Genomic DNA, 19,593 nt, shown 5'->3' with positions numbered 1-19,593 from the left:
AAACTTTGCATTTATTAGTACCCGATATGAATGATGATATAGGTACTATTCTTATTCCTGCTTCTAACTGAGTTTTACAGGTGCCAATCAAGTCGATATCTCAGGTTATATAGTTAATAATGGGTCAAGTGAGCTCAATAGCCTTTCTCTTCCTTTCCCCTTTCCCCTCATTTTGTAATCCTCTATTATTATTATTATTATTATTATTATTTTACTAAGCACAAGCAAAAGAGCTGAAGTGAAGTCACATTTTAGCTTATGTTCAAAGTCTTTTTTAAAAAGGAGATAGAACTTCCAGATGGATTTAAGTTTTTCTCCACCTGGCCATTGGGAGCACACAGAGGTTAAAGCTCTTACAGTCTGACCACGAAATGCTAACCCCTTCATTTCCCCACCTGGTATATGAAAGCTCACCTTTTCTTCCTGCCGATGGGATTGGCACACCACCTGGAATCAGCTCATATGAGCCTCATAGTCACGCAAAGCTGGGGTGCGGGAGTTGAGAGAATGTTTCTGGTTGAACTATCTCTCTGCTGTATTACTTGGGGGAAATGTGAGGGAATATTCCAGGCCCCAGTTTCTCTGCTTAGAAACACGCAGGTGACCCCATTGAGAGGATGTGACTGCAGCCTGAGGGGTGGTAGGCAGACTGCAGTGGGAGCTGTGTATAACCAAACTGTGGCTGAGTAATAGGCTGTTAACACGGAGATCTGCTTTTTTCTATTCCTTGCTTATCCTCCTCCTCTTTCTCTCCCACTTCACAACCCAAATACATCACCAGTCATTGCAGTATTTCCTCCCAGCTGCTCTCAGAGCCTCTCAACCCAAGATCTTCGGGTAACCAGGTCTGTGTCTCTTTCTGGGGTTCGCAGGTTCCACACACAAACCAGTCATGTCGTTTGGCAGAGATATGGAGTTGGAGCATTTTGATGAACGGGACAAGGCGCAGAGGTACAGCAGGGGGTCCCGGGTGAACGGTCTGCCCAGTCCCACACACAGCGCCCACTGCAGCTTCTACCGCACGCGCACACTGCAGACGCTCAGCTCCGAGAAGAAAGCCAAGAAGGTTCGATTCTACAGAAATGGTGACCGCTACTTCAAAGGGATTGTGTACGCCATCTCACCAGACCGCTTCCGATCCTTTGAGGCCCTGCTGGCTGATTTGACCCGAACTCTCTCGGATAACGTGAATTTGCCCCAGGGGGTGAGAACCATCTACACCATCGATGGAGTCAAGAAGGTCTCCAGCCTGGACCAGCTGGTGGAAGGTGAGTCTTTGAGAACCTCTGGGGACCCTGAAGGCAACTGAGGGTCACTTGTCTGTTAGCCCATGGTTAAGAGCCCCTTAATGCTTAACATGTTTAAGTTTCTGCTTCATAAAAATGGAAAGAAAGCGAATGGTATTCAGCCAGATAGCTAGCTCCTAATAACGACAGGCAGAAGGAAAATGTATCAAACCCCAAAGCATCCCGTCTGCTTTCTCAGACCTAGGTCCTATTAATCTTTAAAGTTCGTTTTTATATCTTCACTTGCATACTTCAGGGGTGTTAAACACCAGCTGAACTATTGTATCATAATGTCCAAAAAGTCTCGAAGTGAGGATATAAAATTTTAGAGTGGAGAGGGACTTAGAAAAGTTACAAATCCATTTAGCTTATCACTGAAGATCCGAGACCAGAAAACTCAAATAGTAGGTCTATGGTTATATGATAAGTTAGTGGTGACCAGTGAACCAAAAATGGGGTCTTCTAACAATGCTGTCCACTGAGTGCCTCCTGGGGAGGGTTATTATCTTCTGGTGGCATTTGAGAACAAGAAGAAATTTGTCTGTTCATATTTTTTTTAAAAAAATCTAGTTCATTCTAACAGATAATCTGTTGTGGATGAGACTTGGCTCATCATCATTTGAACAAAGCATAAAGTCTTTCATTGCTGTAGAAATCATAACCAATTTTAATGATTTGGGTGCAGTAACTGGTATTGGGTATCCCTAAGAGTCCTTTAAAGAGAGAGGTCTTTCTGAGCTTACGTTTTGAAGGTGAGGATGAAGTAGCTGGCACCTTCAGACCAAATGCAGCCTACTGTCGTTCTGAATTCATCTTTTTTTCCAGCAGGATTTGGCCAGGTCCCGCTGTCCAGCTGGGTCCTGGACTTGTATAGGTAGCAGGGAGCATTCCATCCTGCCTGACTGGCGTCCAGGCTTGCAGCCACATGGCTGCATACAGTCAGAGACCCCTTGTCTTCCTTTGTAGCTGGGGCTTCTGTGTCCCCCCACTTCCTCTGGCCCCTCAGCAGGAGTGCCAGTCCAGGCCCAGTATGACTGGACACAAACCGGTGTGGAGCAGCATGAGCTTTGTGTCTTTACTTTACGGGAATTCACATCTCTTTGGTGGCTTGTCACCCTGCCAAGATGCCTGTAGCCTTGGCTCTTTTCCTTCTATTCAGAGGTTGGAACTTCTAGCAAATTAAAGGGGAAGACTGACATGAAATCTCTCTGTGTCAACTTTGATATTTGTGCCATGTCCTTAGTATGACCTTGGTAAATACAGAGAAAGTCAAACATTTGGTGGTGTTTCCCAAGCACTCTGTAGCAAGATCAGATGAGGTGGGTGTCTGACCTGTCACCAAGACATCCTGTGTGGGGTAGTGGTGTTGTAGAAAAATGTGCTTAGATCTCAGCATGCCCCAGACAGCTGGGGGACTGATACCTCGTTCTGCCCTAGAGTCACATCGTACATCTAGGCATCTTGAAGACAAGGGTACTTCTGGATTTTTCACTCAAAATTGGCCTGGACTTACCATTCACACTGATCAAAGAGTGGCCATGGGATGTGGCTGGTGACCGTACTGCCTTCCTAACAATGGCATGGCTGGTTGCCAGAGTGTCCGCTCACTCTCCTGCTTATTTTACCATAATATGATGTCTGCACTGAGCTGTTGCTGCCTTGGTCGAAGACAGTTCCGATAGCTGAAGTAACTGAGCGTGTGTCCAGCCCTTATCAGAGCCGTCTTGAGTACATAAGTTAATTGTGGTTCCCACAAGGATCTTGAGAGGGCAACATCACACAGCAGGAAATGGTAGAGGTAGGATTTGAACTCAGGAAGGTAGGCACCGAGATGCATTTATGCTGTGACTTTAGCTCTTGCAAAAGGCACTTCAGTGCTTTTTCAGCATGTTCATTGTCTTCTGATGTACTGGGAAGGCAGACATTCAGTAAAAATTTCTCTAGAAACCACCTGCTCCTGTGCCCAGTAGTAGAACTCAATGAATATTTTTCTTCTACTACTTCTTGGAAAACTTTTTTTTTTCAAATGCGAAGCTCAATTAATAAAAACTCAGAGATAGATATTGGGGTTCTACCTGAAGACCAGAAAACTAATTCTTACCTTGACTTCAGTCTGAAAATGGTGATTCTGCCTCCAAGAAACCTCAGGATGAGATTGTGACCTAGAGTTGTCTTCTCTTGTCTTATAATCCTCTCCAGCTCTAGCATTAAGGGCATGCACCACTACTGCCTGGATTCTATGGCAAGACAGTGTGGTTACGGGGATTAAGAGTGTGTGCCATTGTCGTTCCTGGGATTAAAGATGTATGTCATTGCTGCCCGGTCTGTAAGGCTGACCAGTTTGGCTGTTTTACTTTTCTGATCCTCAGGCAAGCTTTGTTTATTCAAATACAAGTGAAATGTCACTATGAAAATGTTTTTTATTATGTACTTAATTCTAAAATTAGAAGCTGTTGATCTCAGAAATAGTCATCTTTTAAAAATAGTTATTTTAAATGTATGAGTGTTTTATCTGCATGTATGTGTGTGTACCGTGTGTGAGCAGTACCTACAGAGTCCAGAAGAGGGTGTTAGGTACCCTGAAACTGGAGTTATAGATGGTTGTGAGACACCTTGTGAGTGTTGGGACCAGAACCTGAGTCCCCCGAAGGAGCAGCCAGAGCTCTTAACCACTGAACTGTCTCTACAACTCCCAAAGTCATCTTTTGATTTTTCTCTCAATATGTTCCCCACGACCAATATAGAGCAACTGCTGATGGACTATTCTGATGTTTAAAATTGTTTTGATTTTTTTAACAAATATACCTTTTTTTTCTTTCAGTTGAATATCTTTAGTGTCTTGTGTGAGTCTGCATATTTTTTGAATTTTTAGTTAAAACATTTTTTTTATTCATAATACTGACAATTAGTGTGCAGCTGCGCTTAGTGTTTAAATAGCTGGCAATTCATTGATATTTGTTTTTTTGTCTATTACATTTTTGCTTAGCCCATTAAAATGCAAAACGTTGCTTCATCCTCATTAGGCCCATATCCCTCACTTCCCAAGCTAATTTATGCAAACATCAGTTCATGATGTCAGTTTTCTATTTTCCCTCCCAGTACGACAAAGTTTGAGTTTTAATTTAAATCCCTTTAGTCAGTGTAGTGCAAGTGTGTTTGGCTTGCAATTACTTTTTAAAGTTTGTTCTTTCTCACTTGATCTCAGGCTAAAAATTCCAAGTAACTATGACAAATGTGGGCTTTATTTATAAATCGTATGGACACTTTCTCTGTTTTATTATTAGACTCTGATCATTATGCATAAGTGTGCTCCAGGCACACTGATAGATTCTGAGCTCAGTTTGGTTCTGAGCTCAAATTATGTAAGAAGCGATTGACTGTGGTGTGCCTGTCTGTGTCTGTATTATACAGACACGCTGACATGAGTGTACACACGTCTACTTAAGGGTGCATTGGAGGTGACATTCCCAAGGATTTGCCTTCACGGTGGTCGTGGTATGTTTTCACAAGCCATGACGTTCACCGAGGACAGCTGTCCTGTAGCCCTCTTTCGGCCGTGACTCACCTGGGGTGTGACCTCCTTCCCCAGTTTTGAGCCGTTTTGGTTCTACTTTGGAGATACAGCTGTTGTGGAGAAATCAGGGAACCACCCCTAAATCCTTCAGTCTCTTAAAAGAGAGATGTGGCAGGATCCTGAACAATGATTGGCTGATCCTTCCCCTGCATTTCTAGGGATGGAGGACCAGAACCTTTTCATCCCGGGATACAAATGACGCAGGTACTAAGTCCATGAACATCAATAAGTCTGAGCTTGTTGGATCAGAACTGTTAGAAACAAGGGGGTCTCACCCCTTCCTCCATTCCCCCACGTGTCTTTGTGCAAAGTGCCTAACTACGTGGAAGGACTTTGTCCAATCCACTGCATTTCTCCTAGCAGTTAAGGGATTTCTTGCCTGGCCTCGCTTTTAACTTTTATTTGCCTGTCTTTCAGGATGCTTTTCTTCCTATCTTGGCATAGCTTCTTTGCTCGATGTAGCTCATGTAATTTCACTGGGCCTCCCTCTGACATGTCAAATAATTTAAAAATTAATTTCTGTAAATCTGTAAAGCAGGCTTTTCCATGAAAGTCCCAGTGTGTAGTAGTTGTGTTCTTTCTTTATTTTCAGTCCTTTCTTAGTTACTGAACATATTACATCTACAAGTAATCAACCCAGAATGGTAACTTTAATGCATCCAGTTCTGCACCTTGCTTTTCACTTAGCTTTAATACCTTGGAGACCCTTTCCTATCAGTAACATTCTGAACAAGTGTGTCCTTTCTTTTATTTACTTAACACTATTTCTTGTATGGATGGACCTTAGTTTGGTTAACCAGTCTCCTCTTGATGAGGTTCTAAGACATGTACAACTGTGTGTTGTTACGAATAGTATTACAGTGAGCACAGTTGGAAATATATTGCCCGTCCATGTGAGTGATTGATTTTAGGAGGACCGCCTAGAACACTGTTGTATGGTGGTAACAGACAACCAGAGAATTCTTGCCCACCAAGGTGGTTCCAGTTTCTGCTCTGACCACCTTCAAGGAGATGATGTTATCAAATATTGTGTCATCTTTCTGTATATCAAGAAAACACTTCTACCTTGTTATGGTTTTAATTTCCATCATTTATGTATGCATTTATGTATTTTGCTATGCCCTTTGCTTTGTACTTTTATCATTTTCTGCCACATTGGCGTCTTTCCTGACATAGGATCTATTTTTCTTTTTAAAATATTAATACTTTGTTTTAATGAGTTTTTTCTATATTCATCTTAACCTATTGGCTTTGTTGATTGTGTTTTCTGTCGTGTAGATTTATACAAAAGTTTATATAATCAGATATGCTAGTCTTTCAATTAATGGCTCTATTTTCATGTCTGCTGTGTGCTCTGGGTTCAAGAAGTCATTTCTCTGCATTTTCTTGTTGCATTTTTAGGAAAGCATTTTAATGGAGAAGAGCATAGATATAATGTGTGAATTGAGGATTAGATTTTGCTTTTCAAAATAAAATCATTTGAGCAAATCACAAAATAGTTCATGCAGAAACTACCTTGGTCTTACAGAGGTACTGCAAGGCGAGTGTCTTGCTCTCCCTTTGGCCAGCTTCCATAATGGAAGGTCTGCAGCCTAACAACACGTCCCAGTGACTGAATTCCATCACTTCTCCATGGAGGTTGGAGATTTTATTGCTTTTATGCAAACAGACATTGCATTTAGCCGCCATGTCTCTGTTGCTTCCGCTGAGCGATGGCAGTCCTTGGGAGTCTGAATACTGTTTCATTAGCCTGTAGATTGCCCATCTGGGTTGGTCTGATGGTTGGTTTGGTATTGAGTGCTTGGCATAGAGATTCCACAGAAGTAACACTTCTGTGGGTGTCATCTCAGAGAAATGTTCTGGCCACACGCCTTACCCAGAGTCACCAACTTTAGATAAATCTTTATTCTGAAGTTACTGTGTCCCTCTTGGCAATGAATAAGTATTGTAGGAGAACCTTTGAACCCTTGTAGACATATGGTCTCTTCCTGAGCTGCTGTTTATACAACTGAGCATCTGTCAGCAGAGCTGGTAGTGATTGCTGCCGGGCTGTCTTATTTGTGAATTTCTACTTCCTTCTTTATCTGACACACTTTAGACATGGTGCCCTCCCTCTACTCTCCTGTCTCGGATCATTTTCTGTGATCTTACCAGTTCCCATTATTTTAAGGGCACTATTAAATAATGACCTCTCTCCTCAGACCAGACTTCTCTTCTGCACTCTAGCTGCCTAGATGTATTCAGTTGAAATGAACCCTTGGTCTCATCCAACTCAGCAGTGTCAATGTGACATCCCCTTTGCCACTGTCCAGAATCTGTTTCTCCTGTTACAGACCTTTTGGGTGATGTCACCACCTACCAGCTTACTAATATTGGCGAACTCCAAAGGTCTTATGTTGAAGCATAACCATTGATTCGATGGTGTTAAAAGACAGAAACTTTACGACTAGGTCGTGAGGACAGACTCACAAATAGAATTGCACGCTTGATTAAAGATCCCTATGGGAACTGCCTTGCCCATTCCCTCCTATGAAGACACAGCAGGCTGGCGCCATCTGCCTGGAAGAGGCCCCGTGAATCCACGAGCGTCTCGATCTGGGACTGCCACTTTCTAGAACCTCCAGAGAGAAATGTTCGGCGTTTGTAAACTACCTTGTCCATGGCACTCTGACATAGATGCCCGATGGAATAAGACACTTCTAACTTAATATCACCTGTAACTTCTCCCCTTTTTACCTTTCAGATCCAAGCAGATACCAAGCCTTGTTCATTCTGACTGAGCCATTTCTCCCATTAATTCTCTTCTTTCTTTTGCTGTTTGAAAGTTTCTAAGACGTGCTGGGGAGTTACAACCTCACCCACTTTTAGGGCTGAAAGAGAAATACACACGTCTTCAATAAACATTGTAGAAATTTTTTTTTTTTTTGGAACAGTGGAAAAAGAAAAGGCAAAACTCCCTCATCTTTCTGCAACCTAGCTGCGGTCCCTGTTTTCTTCTGCCTCTGTCTGCTTTCTGCTGCTGTGATAAGCACCATGACATAAACACACGGAGGAGGAAAGGGTCCATTTCAGCTAACATCCTGCAGTCCATCACGGAGGAAAGGCAGGGTAGGAACTCAGTGAAGGCACCTGGAAGCAGAGGCCTCGGAGCTCTTACTAGCTTGCACCTGTGGCTTCCTCGGTTTACTTTCTGAAATAACCCAGGACCACCTTCCCAGAGGTGACGTCACCCACAGTGGGCTGAACCCTTCCACATCAGTCTTCAATCAGAAAAATCTCCTTACAGACTTTCTTAAAGACCAATCCGATAGAGGCATTTCTCAATCGAGGTTCTTCTTCCAAGACAACTCTAGCTTGTGGCAAGTTGACAAAAAACAATCAAAAATCTAACAAGGACAACTATTATTCTATCTCATCTCAGACAGGTGTCCTCCTCAGAGACAGACAGAAACACACACACACACATACACACACACACACACACACACACACACACACACACACACACCACACACACACACACTGAATCATGAGTAAGAACACAGGTCTGGAGTCATACCAACTACTGTTTGAATCTTGTTTTCATCTTTACTAGTCATGTGCCCTTGAGCCAGCTACCTAGGTCATCAGGCCTCCGTGTGACTCACAGGGGGAGGCTGTGGTAAGGATTACAGGTGAGATGGCACGCAGCAGCACATGGCCTGATCTATAACTAACTTACTGGTTCAAGTTGTCCTTCCAAGCCTACTGCATGGGTAAGAGTAAAGCTGCCTCTGGCCACTTTTAGAACAACTATGCATTGTGACACTTTTATCTCCACTGTCTGCTGAGTGTGGGTGAGTGCTAAAGATCGAATCCAGGACTCTGTGCTATATGTGTAGTAAGCTGAATTCCCAGGCTTTCTAACTTGACCTTCATAAGAGCCTAGTGAAGCTTCATAGAGCAACCACTACCTTGAAATCCAAGGGACTGGTCCAAGGTCACATGCTTACATAGCACAGTCCCAGGCCTGAATTCCTAAATAGCTCATCCTACTGATGAATCCATAATCCTTTAACAAACTCTGAAAGACACCACTGCCAGCATCATATATGTTTACACACGTGGACACACACATGTACATGTATATGCACATCTATCTACGATATCTACTTGGATACTGGGGAAAATATACCTGGCATCAATCAGGCTCTGTCAATGAAGGGAGATGGATGAAATTTTAGTTTTATAGGTTTCTTTGGTGTGTAATAGGCATGTTTGAAAGAAGAGTTTGTAATCCTTAGCAAAATAAGTGTTGTTACACATGTTGTCCTGGTTAGTTTTATATCAACTTGACACAAGCTAGGATCAGCTGAGAAGAGGGAACTTCAATTGAGAGAACACCACATTAGACTGACTATATATAGTCTATGGGAACATTTTCTTTTTCTTTTTTCTTTCTTTTTTTTTTTTTTGGTTTTTTGAGACAGGGCTTCTCTGTAGCTTTGGGGCCTGTCCTGGAACTAGCTCTTGTAGACCAGGCTGGCCTCGAACTCACCGAGATCCTCCTGCTCTGTCTCCCGAGTACTGGGATTAAAGGCATGCACCACCACTGCCCGGCCTGGGAATATTTTCTTAATTAATGATTGATGTTGGAAAACTCGGCCCACCATGGTCAGTGTCACCCCTGGGCAGGTGGTCCCGGGTGCTCTAAGAAAGCTGGCTGTGCAAACCATGGCAAACAAGTCAGTAAGCGGCACTCCTCCATGACCTCTGCTTCAGCTCCTGCCTCCAGGATCCTGCCTTGCATTCCTGCCCGACTTTACTCCATGATGGAGCCAGAAGCTGAAATAAACCTTTCTCCCCAGGTTTATCTCCATTAGTGTTTAACCTCAACCATACAAGGCAAGCTAAGACACAGATGCAACTGTCTTTTTATTTTTAAAACTCCAGTTGGGGATGGGATATTTTTATGTGGCTGCTTAAGCCTATGGCATGGCGCGCTTGCATTGTTAGTTTAAAAATAGGACTTGGATAACAGTAAATGGATTGTGCCAAATGAGGCCTGGGCCACTTTACCTGTGGTTACCAGGTTCTGCTCACAAAGGCTTCCTAATGAGGTGTGGGTGGGGTGGGGGTGCTGGGATAAAATTTTTACTTTTAATGTGTCTCTGCCTCATCCCTGTGAAATATGTATTTAGAATCACTTATTTCACAACTTATTACAGCACCTGTGCTGTATTCTTTTGTGACTAATCTAGATATTTTCAGACTGAGTGTTTCGTTAGCAAATTCTTGAGTCACCGATTAATAAACTCTTCGTGGTATTCGAGTGTATTTGTGAGGGTACAGCTTGCAGGCTAGTTGTTTTCTTCATTTTCGCCTGTCAGCAAGTTTGAACTGACTTCCTTGTGTGTGTGGCTTGGTCAGCATGACGTAGACAATAGAAAAGAAGGATGAGCTTCTCTGCTGGCTTTTACAACTTTTCCTGGCTAAACAGAATTTTGTAGTATGCTTTCACTAAACATATATTACCTATTTTAAGAAGCTATGTACTAATTTGGTTGTAGTTTTCAAATTACCTCAGGTACCAGATGTAAGCACTTCTAATTTTGAAGTTTGCCGAAAATTTAAAGGTCCTTATATACCAACAGATAAACTCAATTTTGAATTCTAGTTCGTTTCCCTTTGGAAGCTGATTCATGCATATTGGTGTTTCTATCAGCAATCAAAGGGAGAGAAATGGTGTGGTTTTTTTTGTGGGTTTTTTGGCTTTGTTTTCCTTCCTAATAAGCTAGTTTGCGTCAAAAAAAGATATTGGAAGTGAGAAATCGTGTTTTTAATTAATTTGCAATCATTCTTTCATTGATTTGAGAGTCATAGGCAATTCTTGCCCTGCATAGAAATGGAGACACGAATGACCGAGTGTGGGGAAGGAAATGGGGTTCCCCGAGGTGTCAACTTGAAATCCCCTTCTCTTCCTCAGGTGAAAGCTATGTCTGCGGCTCGATTGAGCCTTTTAAGAAGTTGGAATACACCAAGAATGTGAACCCCAACTGGTCCGTGAACGTCAAGACCACCTCGGCTTCCCGGGCAGTGTCTTCGCTGGCCACTGCCAAGGGGGGACCCTCAGAGGTTCGGGAGAATAAGGATTTCATTCGACCCAAGCTGGTCACCATCATCAGGAGCGGGGTGAAGCCACGGAAGGCTGTCAGGATCCTGCTGAACAAGAAGACGGCTCATTCCTTCGAGCAGGTTCTCACTGACATTACAGATGCCATCAAGCTGGACTCGGGCGTGGTGAAGCGCCTGTACACCCTGGATGGGAAGCAGGTAAGGTGGGGATTGGGAGGACTCTGATTTTATGGGCAAGAATCAGGAAATGGGACCTCAAACACGTGCTTTGTTGGTGCTGAAGGGACTGGGTCACCTAGTTCACAAACACTCGTTGGTCTGAGGCTAGTTGAAGTTGGTACCAGACAGGATTGTTCATCAAAATAAAGAAAAAAAAAAAAACCAAAACAGCAAAGGAGGGGTGGGGTTGTCTTTAAAAAAAGAAATTGTCCTTTTTATTATCTCAGTAACTATTTTCTTAGCATAAATGGAGCTATTCTGTCTTCTGATTTCAAATTTGTTCTGTGTCCTTTAAGGCCTGTTAGAGCCATAAAAATGACCAAGATGCTGAGAGAAACTGAGGCTGAAAGGAAAAAATAGACAAGCACTTGTTGAACTAAATCAAAATTTATGGTTCTATGTCTCAGGAATGTTCATTAGTCTGAGTCAACGGAATTGTAGAGACTTTAAAATCTGTAGCGAAGAAATGCCATATTTCTACCTGGGCTATTCTGAGAAGCCTTGTCAGGATAGGAACCGTAGGAAAAGTTCACACTGATCATACATGTGGCGTGTTTGCTATGCAGGAAAAGTTCATACTGATCATAGGCGTGGCATGTTTGCTACTCATCTGGAGCTGAAAGGTGCCATTTGTCTATGACGATCATTTTGAGCATTCTTACCTTTGCTTGAAATGTGTGTTTTATTAATATGTAAGAATCTCATGCAATGTATTTTGATCATATTCATCCCCTGCTTCATCCCCTAACTCCTCCCAGATCTACCCTCACCGTCTTACTGCCTTCCAATTTTGTGCCATTTATTTATTTATTCATTTATTTATTTGTAACCCACTGAATCTACTTTGTGCTGCTCATGCATCCAAGGGTATGCGACCACCCACTGGGGCATGGTCAGCCTACCAGAGGCCTTTTTACCCTTCTGCAATACTCCCTCCTCCAGAAACCATCCCCTAAATGTAGCTTTTAATGTGTTTTTTTTTTGAACTACATTTTATAATTTGAAGGTAATTTGAAGAATTTGCATGTTTAGCTCATCTTAAAATCTAAACTAGATTCATAATGAAGAGACTTCTTGTACTAAATAGAATTCTCATGAAAGTCCTAAAGGCTAACACATCCAAAGCTTATGAATGAGAATAGATGCCAGTACTACAAGGAGTGTCAGTCATGGAGAATCATTTCCCCAGGGTTCCATTTAAATGTCCTAACTTATTAAAATTCATTAGGAACGTCAGAGTGTGCCAGTTGTCTGTGAGTATTGACCAGCTTCTGCTTGTCTCATAAAACTTGCATGTGGATAAGGATTCATGGGGGTAATAGCCTCCTTCTTCAAGACCTACGAGGCCTGAATGTCCACTATATATCAGAGCCAGCAAGGCCACCATGAGCTTGTGAACTATGGTGGCAACGAGGGGACAAACTTCACCTTTAGACGTTCAAGTCCGTCTCAGGATATGCAAACATTCCATAGTTCTGTGTTTTCCTGAGGTGATTTTTTTTTCAAGATGGGAGTTTACCTGTTTTCAGAAAAGAGTAAAATTTAAGACAAAAGAATACATACCCATGAAAGGGGAATGGGGCACTATGTGGGTAGAGGCAGAGTATCAGCAACAGGGGACACAGGGGGCACAGGGACAGCAGGGAAGGGGAAAGAAAGAGAACAAAGCCGAGAATCCTGTGGGGAGGAGCGCTACAATGAAACCTCTTACTTCGTTTGTTAGCGTAATGAACGCAAAATCATTTTAAATTATTTATGAGTACTCCTCTTCCGTTCCCTTTGTCCTCCTCCTCTTCTGCTTTCTCTCATTTAGAATCTGAAGTATTCAAAACTACTATATACTAAGTCATGACGTCAAGGGCCGCTGCTCCCGCTAACACTTGCAACCTCTGATCATTTACCTTCTCCCAGACTTGAGAGCATGTCTCAATTGTTTCTTCTTTTCTGAATTTGCCTACCTTCAACATTTCACAATGTCTGTGTTTGCTATGGACTAGTGTAAATAATCGATGCGAATCATCCAATGGAATTGGAACTAATCCAGTGTTTAATAGACCAAAACTGGGATTCCAATCTTGGCTTATCAACACATGATGTTTGAAAACATGTGACCGAGCCTCGTTATAATCACCAGTAAGACATGGATATTATTATTCCTGTGCTTATGGCTTCAGCTATGGCAGTGTATGTTACAGAACTGTTGAAGTATAATAACGACAATAGGTTGATTGGCCATGACTCTAACCACATGGCATGCACGAGCATGTTTAATCCCTGTAAGAGTTGGATTATTGTTCTTACTAAACAGAGAAGTGTACCAAGACATCATTTGCCAAACATGTTAAAAACATGCTTAAAACACGTCTGAAGACAATAAATGGTGGAGTTAGGATATGAGCCAGTGATATTCAAAGGCTTGCACTGGCAATCCCTACACCAGGGCAGATCTGATCAACAACAGCTGCAAATCCCTTTAGGAAAGTTTTGAATGGAATGGTGGCAGGCAGCGTTCCCTCACCCCAGTGAGAAGCCTGAGGTCATTAACTTATAAAGAGAGAGGTACCTTGGCTCATAGGTCTGCAGGTGTTAACCCACAACCAGGTTATCCATTCTTTTGGGCCAGTGGCAAGGCAGAACTGTAATAGGAACTCAGGCAAGTGAGCAATGCCATTCATCTAATAGCTAGGAAGTGAAAGTGGGAAAGAGGCCATGAAGGATCCACAGCTTTCTTCTAGGGTGTATCTCCAATACCAGTCTTACCAGGAAGTCTACTTCTTAATGGTTCAACCACCTCGCAAAGCACCAGCTGGAGAAACAAGCCATTAAGAATTCGGCCTGTGGAGGTTGATCAAGGTCTAACTATAATAGAAGTGTTCTCCCCAAGGAATCTCATTTGAATGTTTTCAGGGTAGGGATGGATGGATGGATGGAAGGACAGAGAGGTAGATACATAGTGAGACAGAGACAGATGATATCTCATATCCACTGTAGTTATTCTAACTGGCTAGTGAAGTTGACTGTGTTTCTTGAAGCACAGTTTTCTGTGCAGGAGAACTAGATGAGTCAAGGAGAGTAAAGATTTTTTTGCTTGAATTCCCAGTAGTAAAAATAAAGCCCTTCTTTATGAACCCCAGGAGTCTAGAATCATTTCTGCTCCTAAGGAAAAATCTTCCCAATAAATAGTTTGTCCAAGTAGACTGTTTGGACAATTCTGGCAGTGGCTGGTTGTTAAGGTAAGCCTCTGAGAGACAGGTGGGTTCTTCCAAGCCTTCCTACAGAGAGACACTCGGTGTGGTGAATGGCATCTTAACTCTGTTCGGTTTCTATTACTGTGATGGCCATGACCCAGAGCAGTGTGTGGAGGAAAGGGTTTATTTTACTTACAACTCGTACGTCTGAGAGTTGTACAATGCCATTGCTAAGGGAAGTCAGGGCAGGAACTCAGGTCAGGAACCTGGAGGAAGGAACTGAACCACAAGCCTTGGAGGAGTGCTGCTTACTGGCTTGGCCCTCATGGCTTGCTTTCTTACACACTCCAGGGCCATTTGCCCAGGGGTGGCACCACATCAATCCTTAATCAAGAAAATGCGCTGTAGGCTGGCCCAGAGGGCAAACTGCTGGAGGAATTTTCTCAACTGTGTTTCCCTCAGAATGACTCTAGGTTGTGTCAAGTTGACATACACCCAGCCAACACACTCAGTACACGATGACATGGGCATCTATAGGCTGCATCATGAACCAGCCTTGTTATGATTTGCACAACTATTTAATCAGCACCACCCTCTAACCAACTAAGCTAACTGCTCATTGACTTGTGCTCATTTTATTTATTTATTTATTTATTTATTTATTTATTGCTTAACTCAGGTGTGCATCAAATCCATAAACAGTACGGAAAATACAGGAATAAATATTTCAAAGTAATATTTTTGCCTTGAAGGAATAGAATTGTTTATCAAAGGAATGCTTGAATGCTTTTGGCAGCTACCTAGTAAGGGTACAAGCTGCAGTGATTTCGCTATCACCTTTAGGCAGTGCGCGGATGTGTTGCGGATGGGAACAGCTTGCGCTGTGGTTTTAGCAGTAACGTTGAAAACTGTACCCACTGTTTACGGTTCCCCAGAGGAACTGGGCGCTGGAGGGCATAGTCCACACGCTGTTCTCATGGTCTCTCGCTACCACGTGACCCCCTAAATTGCTGCCTCCCCGGGTTGTATTAAACCCTATCCTCAGAGTTTGTTCAGCCCCTGGCACTTTTTTTTTTTTTTCTTTTTTCTTTTTTTTGGTTTTTCGAGACAGGGTTTCTCTGTAGCTCCCTGGCACTTTTTTTTTCCCTTGAGATATTTTTAGGCGGAACTAAGGAGATCAACATATTGGAAATGCTCCACTAGCTAAAGTATCTACAGGAAGCTGCAGTCGGCTAAGACGGCCATGGGGGCTCACGAGCTGAGGCGTCCAGAATTGCTAAATTAGCTAAAACCTTTCTCTTTCCACACTGCACGCCACCGGCTTCTGGGACAATTCTGCTCATCATGCCATGTTGTGGCTGCAGAATTCACAGAAATATTTGCCGAACTCTATTTTCAGTGGTGCTCTATTTATCTGAGTCTGGACTGAGGGCCTGTCAGAAAGCGAGACGGACATGCGCAAACCAACGGGGAAGTCGCGTCTCCTTTTCCCACACGTCACAGAAGTTCCTAGGACCTGAGAGCCTGAGAGTCACTTCCTCTGTCGTGTCTCAGTGTTGGCTGTCCACTCACGCTTGGAGGTCGTCTGAAATATTACTGTTTTACAATTATTAAGCCATGGAGATACAAGATTTGCTATAAGCATAGTATGGCTTTTGAATCCTTCTATGGCAATGTCAGTCTGACTGCCTGAAGCTGGTAAATCTTTTACAGTCATGACTGTTGACACTTCCTTAGAAATATACAGAATAGCAAGTGCCTCAGCAGGTCATTTGCACAGGGAAGATCATAGGCCAGGCATTTCCCAAACACCTCTACCCCCTCTGAAACACAGCAACAGCAAATCAGATAATCTTTAAGCGGAAAACGTAGGTAGATCTGCCTATTCTTAGACACTGAATATACAGCATGTATAGTGCCAGAGCCTGCTTAGATAACAGAGGGGGAAAAGTCAGTGAGGCTGCACTTGTACCTGATAGACACTGCATGTAAGCAACACACTTTGTAGAAATCCGCCACCACTAGCGTGACAGCGCGAACAAGCAATTCATTGTTTTTCCCTATGCGAGAAATCTTCAGAATCATTTGGCTGAAGCACAGTCCTCCCTCCTTACCAGTTATTTCTTTTTTCCATGCATTTAGTGACCCAAGAGGTCAGTTATGGCCTGGAAACATCAAATGGAAAATTCCACAGTTAGGGAGGGAAAGAGGGGTAGAGACCAATGCATATGATTCTTGCTGCAGAGTATTTCTATAATATTCCACTTGGTTGTTTCATTGATCTCTTATTATGCCTATAGAATTAGCAGGGGCACCTATCATAAGATGGCCTTTGCTTTTTTTCCCTTTTGTTTCAGATATCTAGTTTTAATTTGAAGTAAAAATAATTGATTTTAGGAGCTGGAAAGCTAGATAGCTCAGAGGTTAAGAGCACTGGCAGCTCTTGCAGAGGACCTACATTTGGTTCCCAGCACCCATATGGTGGCTCACAACCATCTCTAACTCCAATTCCAGGGGATCCAATGCTGTCTTCTGGTCTCTGTGGTCACTGCACACACATAGACACACCTATAGGCAAACACTCATATACATAAGATAAATATGAGTAATTAAAAACATAAAGGATCTTTAGAAAATTGTGTTTATAGACTATACTGCACCTTCCTCTTATGAGTACAGAAAAAGATAAATGTCACTAATTATCAGATCGTGGTTATAACTGTCACTAAGGATAAAAATGTGAAAATTGAAAGTTTCTAAATAAAAAGTAAGAAATAACCTGAAAAGGAGATTTCCCATATCTGTTGCTAATAGTGACTTTCTCTCTGTCTCTCTGTCTCTCTCTGTCTCTCTCTCTGTCTCTGTCTCTCTGAAAATAAAGCTTTTCCATGATAGTTCTTATTCGCACTGGCATGTTTAAACCCTTTTTCTGATCTACATATTTTTGCTATCATGATTTATTATCTCTATTGGGGAAATGAACGACACTTTTTAGCTTTGTTCGTACACAAAGGCAGCTATACTGGCAATTTGGTTTGCATCCTCCCAGGTCAGACTAAAATGTTTGACAAAAGCTTGGAGCACACGTTCGACCATCCTCCCAGCTCCCTGGATCCGGGAGTTGATGGAAATATCTTAGCTGATTTCAAAGAAAGGGGAGCTTAAAAATAATGGTGACATTTTCCTTAGGGAATTGAAGTGTTTGGAATAGGGTGTGCTATTTTAGATGATGGGTGTTTGGTGGCTAATCAGGACTTAGGCTCTACAAGTGTTCTTATGGAGATGTTAATTCTTCTAATTTGGGAAGAGCTACACCCTCTTCTACCTGCTGTAATCAACGCTGGGTGCCTGCAGTGGTGTGTGTTCTAGAAGCAGTACTTTTAACAAAGGTCAGTTTTCTGGGAGAGGAAGTGCAATTTCTGAAGGTTCTAAAGCAGGACTGAAACCCCTTTCTCCAAAGGCCCCTCTTAGACTGCTCTGGGCTCGCACCGTAGAGGTAGCATAACCTGGCCTCACTGCTGGTTGGGACCCAATTGGGAGGGTGGAAAGCTTCACACTTTAAAGTCAGCTATGTCTAGGCTTAGATTTCAGTCTGGTAAAGCCTAGCTTGCTGTTTCTGCTTAAGCCTGAGCAATTCATTTTGTTTCCTCACCAGGTTCAAATCTTGGATGTCCCTCAGAGATCTGTATGTTAAAGGCATATTCCTCAGCTTGGAGTCTCTAGGCCACTGGGAAGTGCCCTGAGAGGGAGCTGTGGACGCCAAGCCACTCCTTCTTCCCCTGCTAGGTTTTTTCTTTAAAATCTATTTACTTCACTTTTAATTATGTGTGTGTGCATGCGCGCGCGCGCGTGTGTGTGTGTGTGTGTGTGTGTGTGTGTGTCCACCACATATGTTAATTGCTGAGGCCAACTCTGTCAGATCCCCTGGAGCTGGAGTTACAGGCAGATGCAAATCTCCCAGTGGGGATGCTGGAAGCCAGACTTGTTCTTCTGCAAGATCAATGCATGTCCTCAACTGCTGAGCCACCCCTGATCCTTTCCCTCTTCATTCTCTCCCTGGTCACAAAATGGGTGGTTCATCACACCACATACTCTCTTTCGGGATGTGTTGCCTTTCCAAAGGCCCGAAAGCAATGTGGCCAGTAGACTATGGATTGGCATTTCTAAACCGCCAACCAAAGTGAATCCTTTCTTCTTCCATTATCTCGAGTGTTTGTTACAGTACTGAAAAGATGGCTAATATGCTGACGTCTTGGTCCTTGTTCTAGTGTTGTGGAGACACCATGCCCAAGACAAGTTTTAAAAGAAATAATTTATTTGGAGCGCTGCTTACAGTCCGTGATTACATGGCAGGAAGCAACAAGAAACATGGCAGGAAGCAACAAAAACATGGCAGCAGGCAGGCTCGGGAGCAGTAGTTGAGAGCTTACATCCTGTTCTGCAGGCAGCAGGCAGAGAGAGAGAGAGAGAGAAAGAGAGAGAGAGAGAGACAGAGAGAGAGAGAGAGAGAGAGAGAGAGAGAGACAGAGAGAGAGAGAGCAAAACAGTTACACGACACAGAAGACATACGCTGGTTTTGCAGACTGATATACTTGAGTAAAAATCTGTCCTCTACCCTAGAGACAATGAAAACCATTCTCCCAGTGGGAGCAATCAACTCTCTGATGATACTGTTTTGTCTCCTATGTTTATGGTGTAAGAGTGATAATGCCTGCTCTATTAATTGTCATAAGTGTTAAAGGAAATATCCATGCGACAAATTTGGGATCGCGATTGGTTCCTTTCTAGTTTGTTTCTCTGTCGCTGAAATAAAACACTGACTGAAAGCAACTTGGGGAGGAAAGGGCTTGTTTGGCTTAAAGGTTACAGTTCACCAAGAGAAGCCAAGGCAAGAACTGGAACAGAGACCACAGAGGAACCCTGCTCACTGGTTTCTCTGCCTTGCTCTTTCTTGCATAGACTATCCCTACCTGCCTAAGGATGGTACCAACCACAGAGCGCTGGGTCCTTCAACATCAATTAGCAATCAAGAAAATGTCCCGAAGTCATACCTATGACCCAATCTGATGGAGACAATTCCTTAATAGGAATTGACAATTCATCCCCTTTTCTTGGGTATGAATAGGTTTGTATTAATTTGACAAAAAATGAACCATGGCAGTTACTGATTACTGTTGATTGTTATGCTGAAATATCAAAAATTTAACTGTTT

At 42.8% G+C, this 19,593-nt stretch overlaps 1 protein-coding gene across 7 annotated transcripts in view; it reads left to right on the top strand.

The window, feature by feature from the left end:
* Positions 1-892: 892 nt before the first annotated feature.
* Dclk1 (doublecortin like kinase 1) overlaps positions 893-19,593 on the top strand; it is a 279,460-nt gene continuing 260,759 nt past the window's right edge. For 6 of the 7 annotated variants that reach the window (XM_038347475.1, XM_038347473.1, XM_038347472.1 and 3 more), the window contains exons 1-2: positions 893-1,268; positions 10,826-11,172. In XM_038347475.1, coding sequence (XP_038203403.1) covers positions 893-1,268; positions 10,826-11,172 — 723 coding nt within the window. The remainder of the gene's footprint in view (positions 1,269-10,825; positions 11,173-19,593) is intronic. The other variant, XM_038347484.1, reaches the window with a different exon arrangement.

The sequence above is a fragment of the Arvicola amphibius genome, chromosome 11 (genome assembly GCF_903992535.2).
Source record: "Arvicola amphibius chromosome 11, mArvAmp1.2, whole genome shotgun sequence".
NCBI classification, from domain to species: domain Eukaryota; kingdom Metazoa; phylum Chordata; class Mammalia; order Rodentia; family Cricetidae; genus Arvicola; species Arvicola amphibius.
Note: the sequence above shows the minus strand (reverse complement) of the source record. Positions and strands in the feature narration are given on the sequence as shown.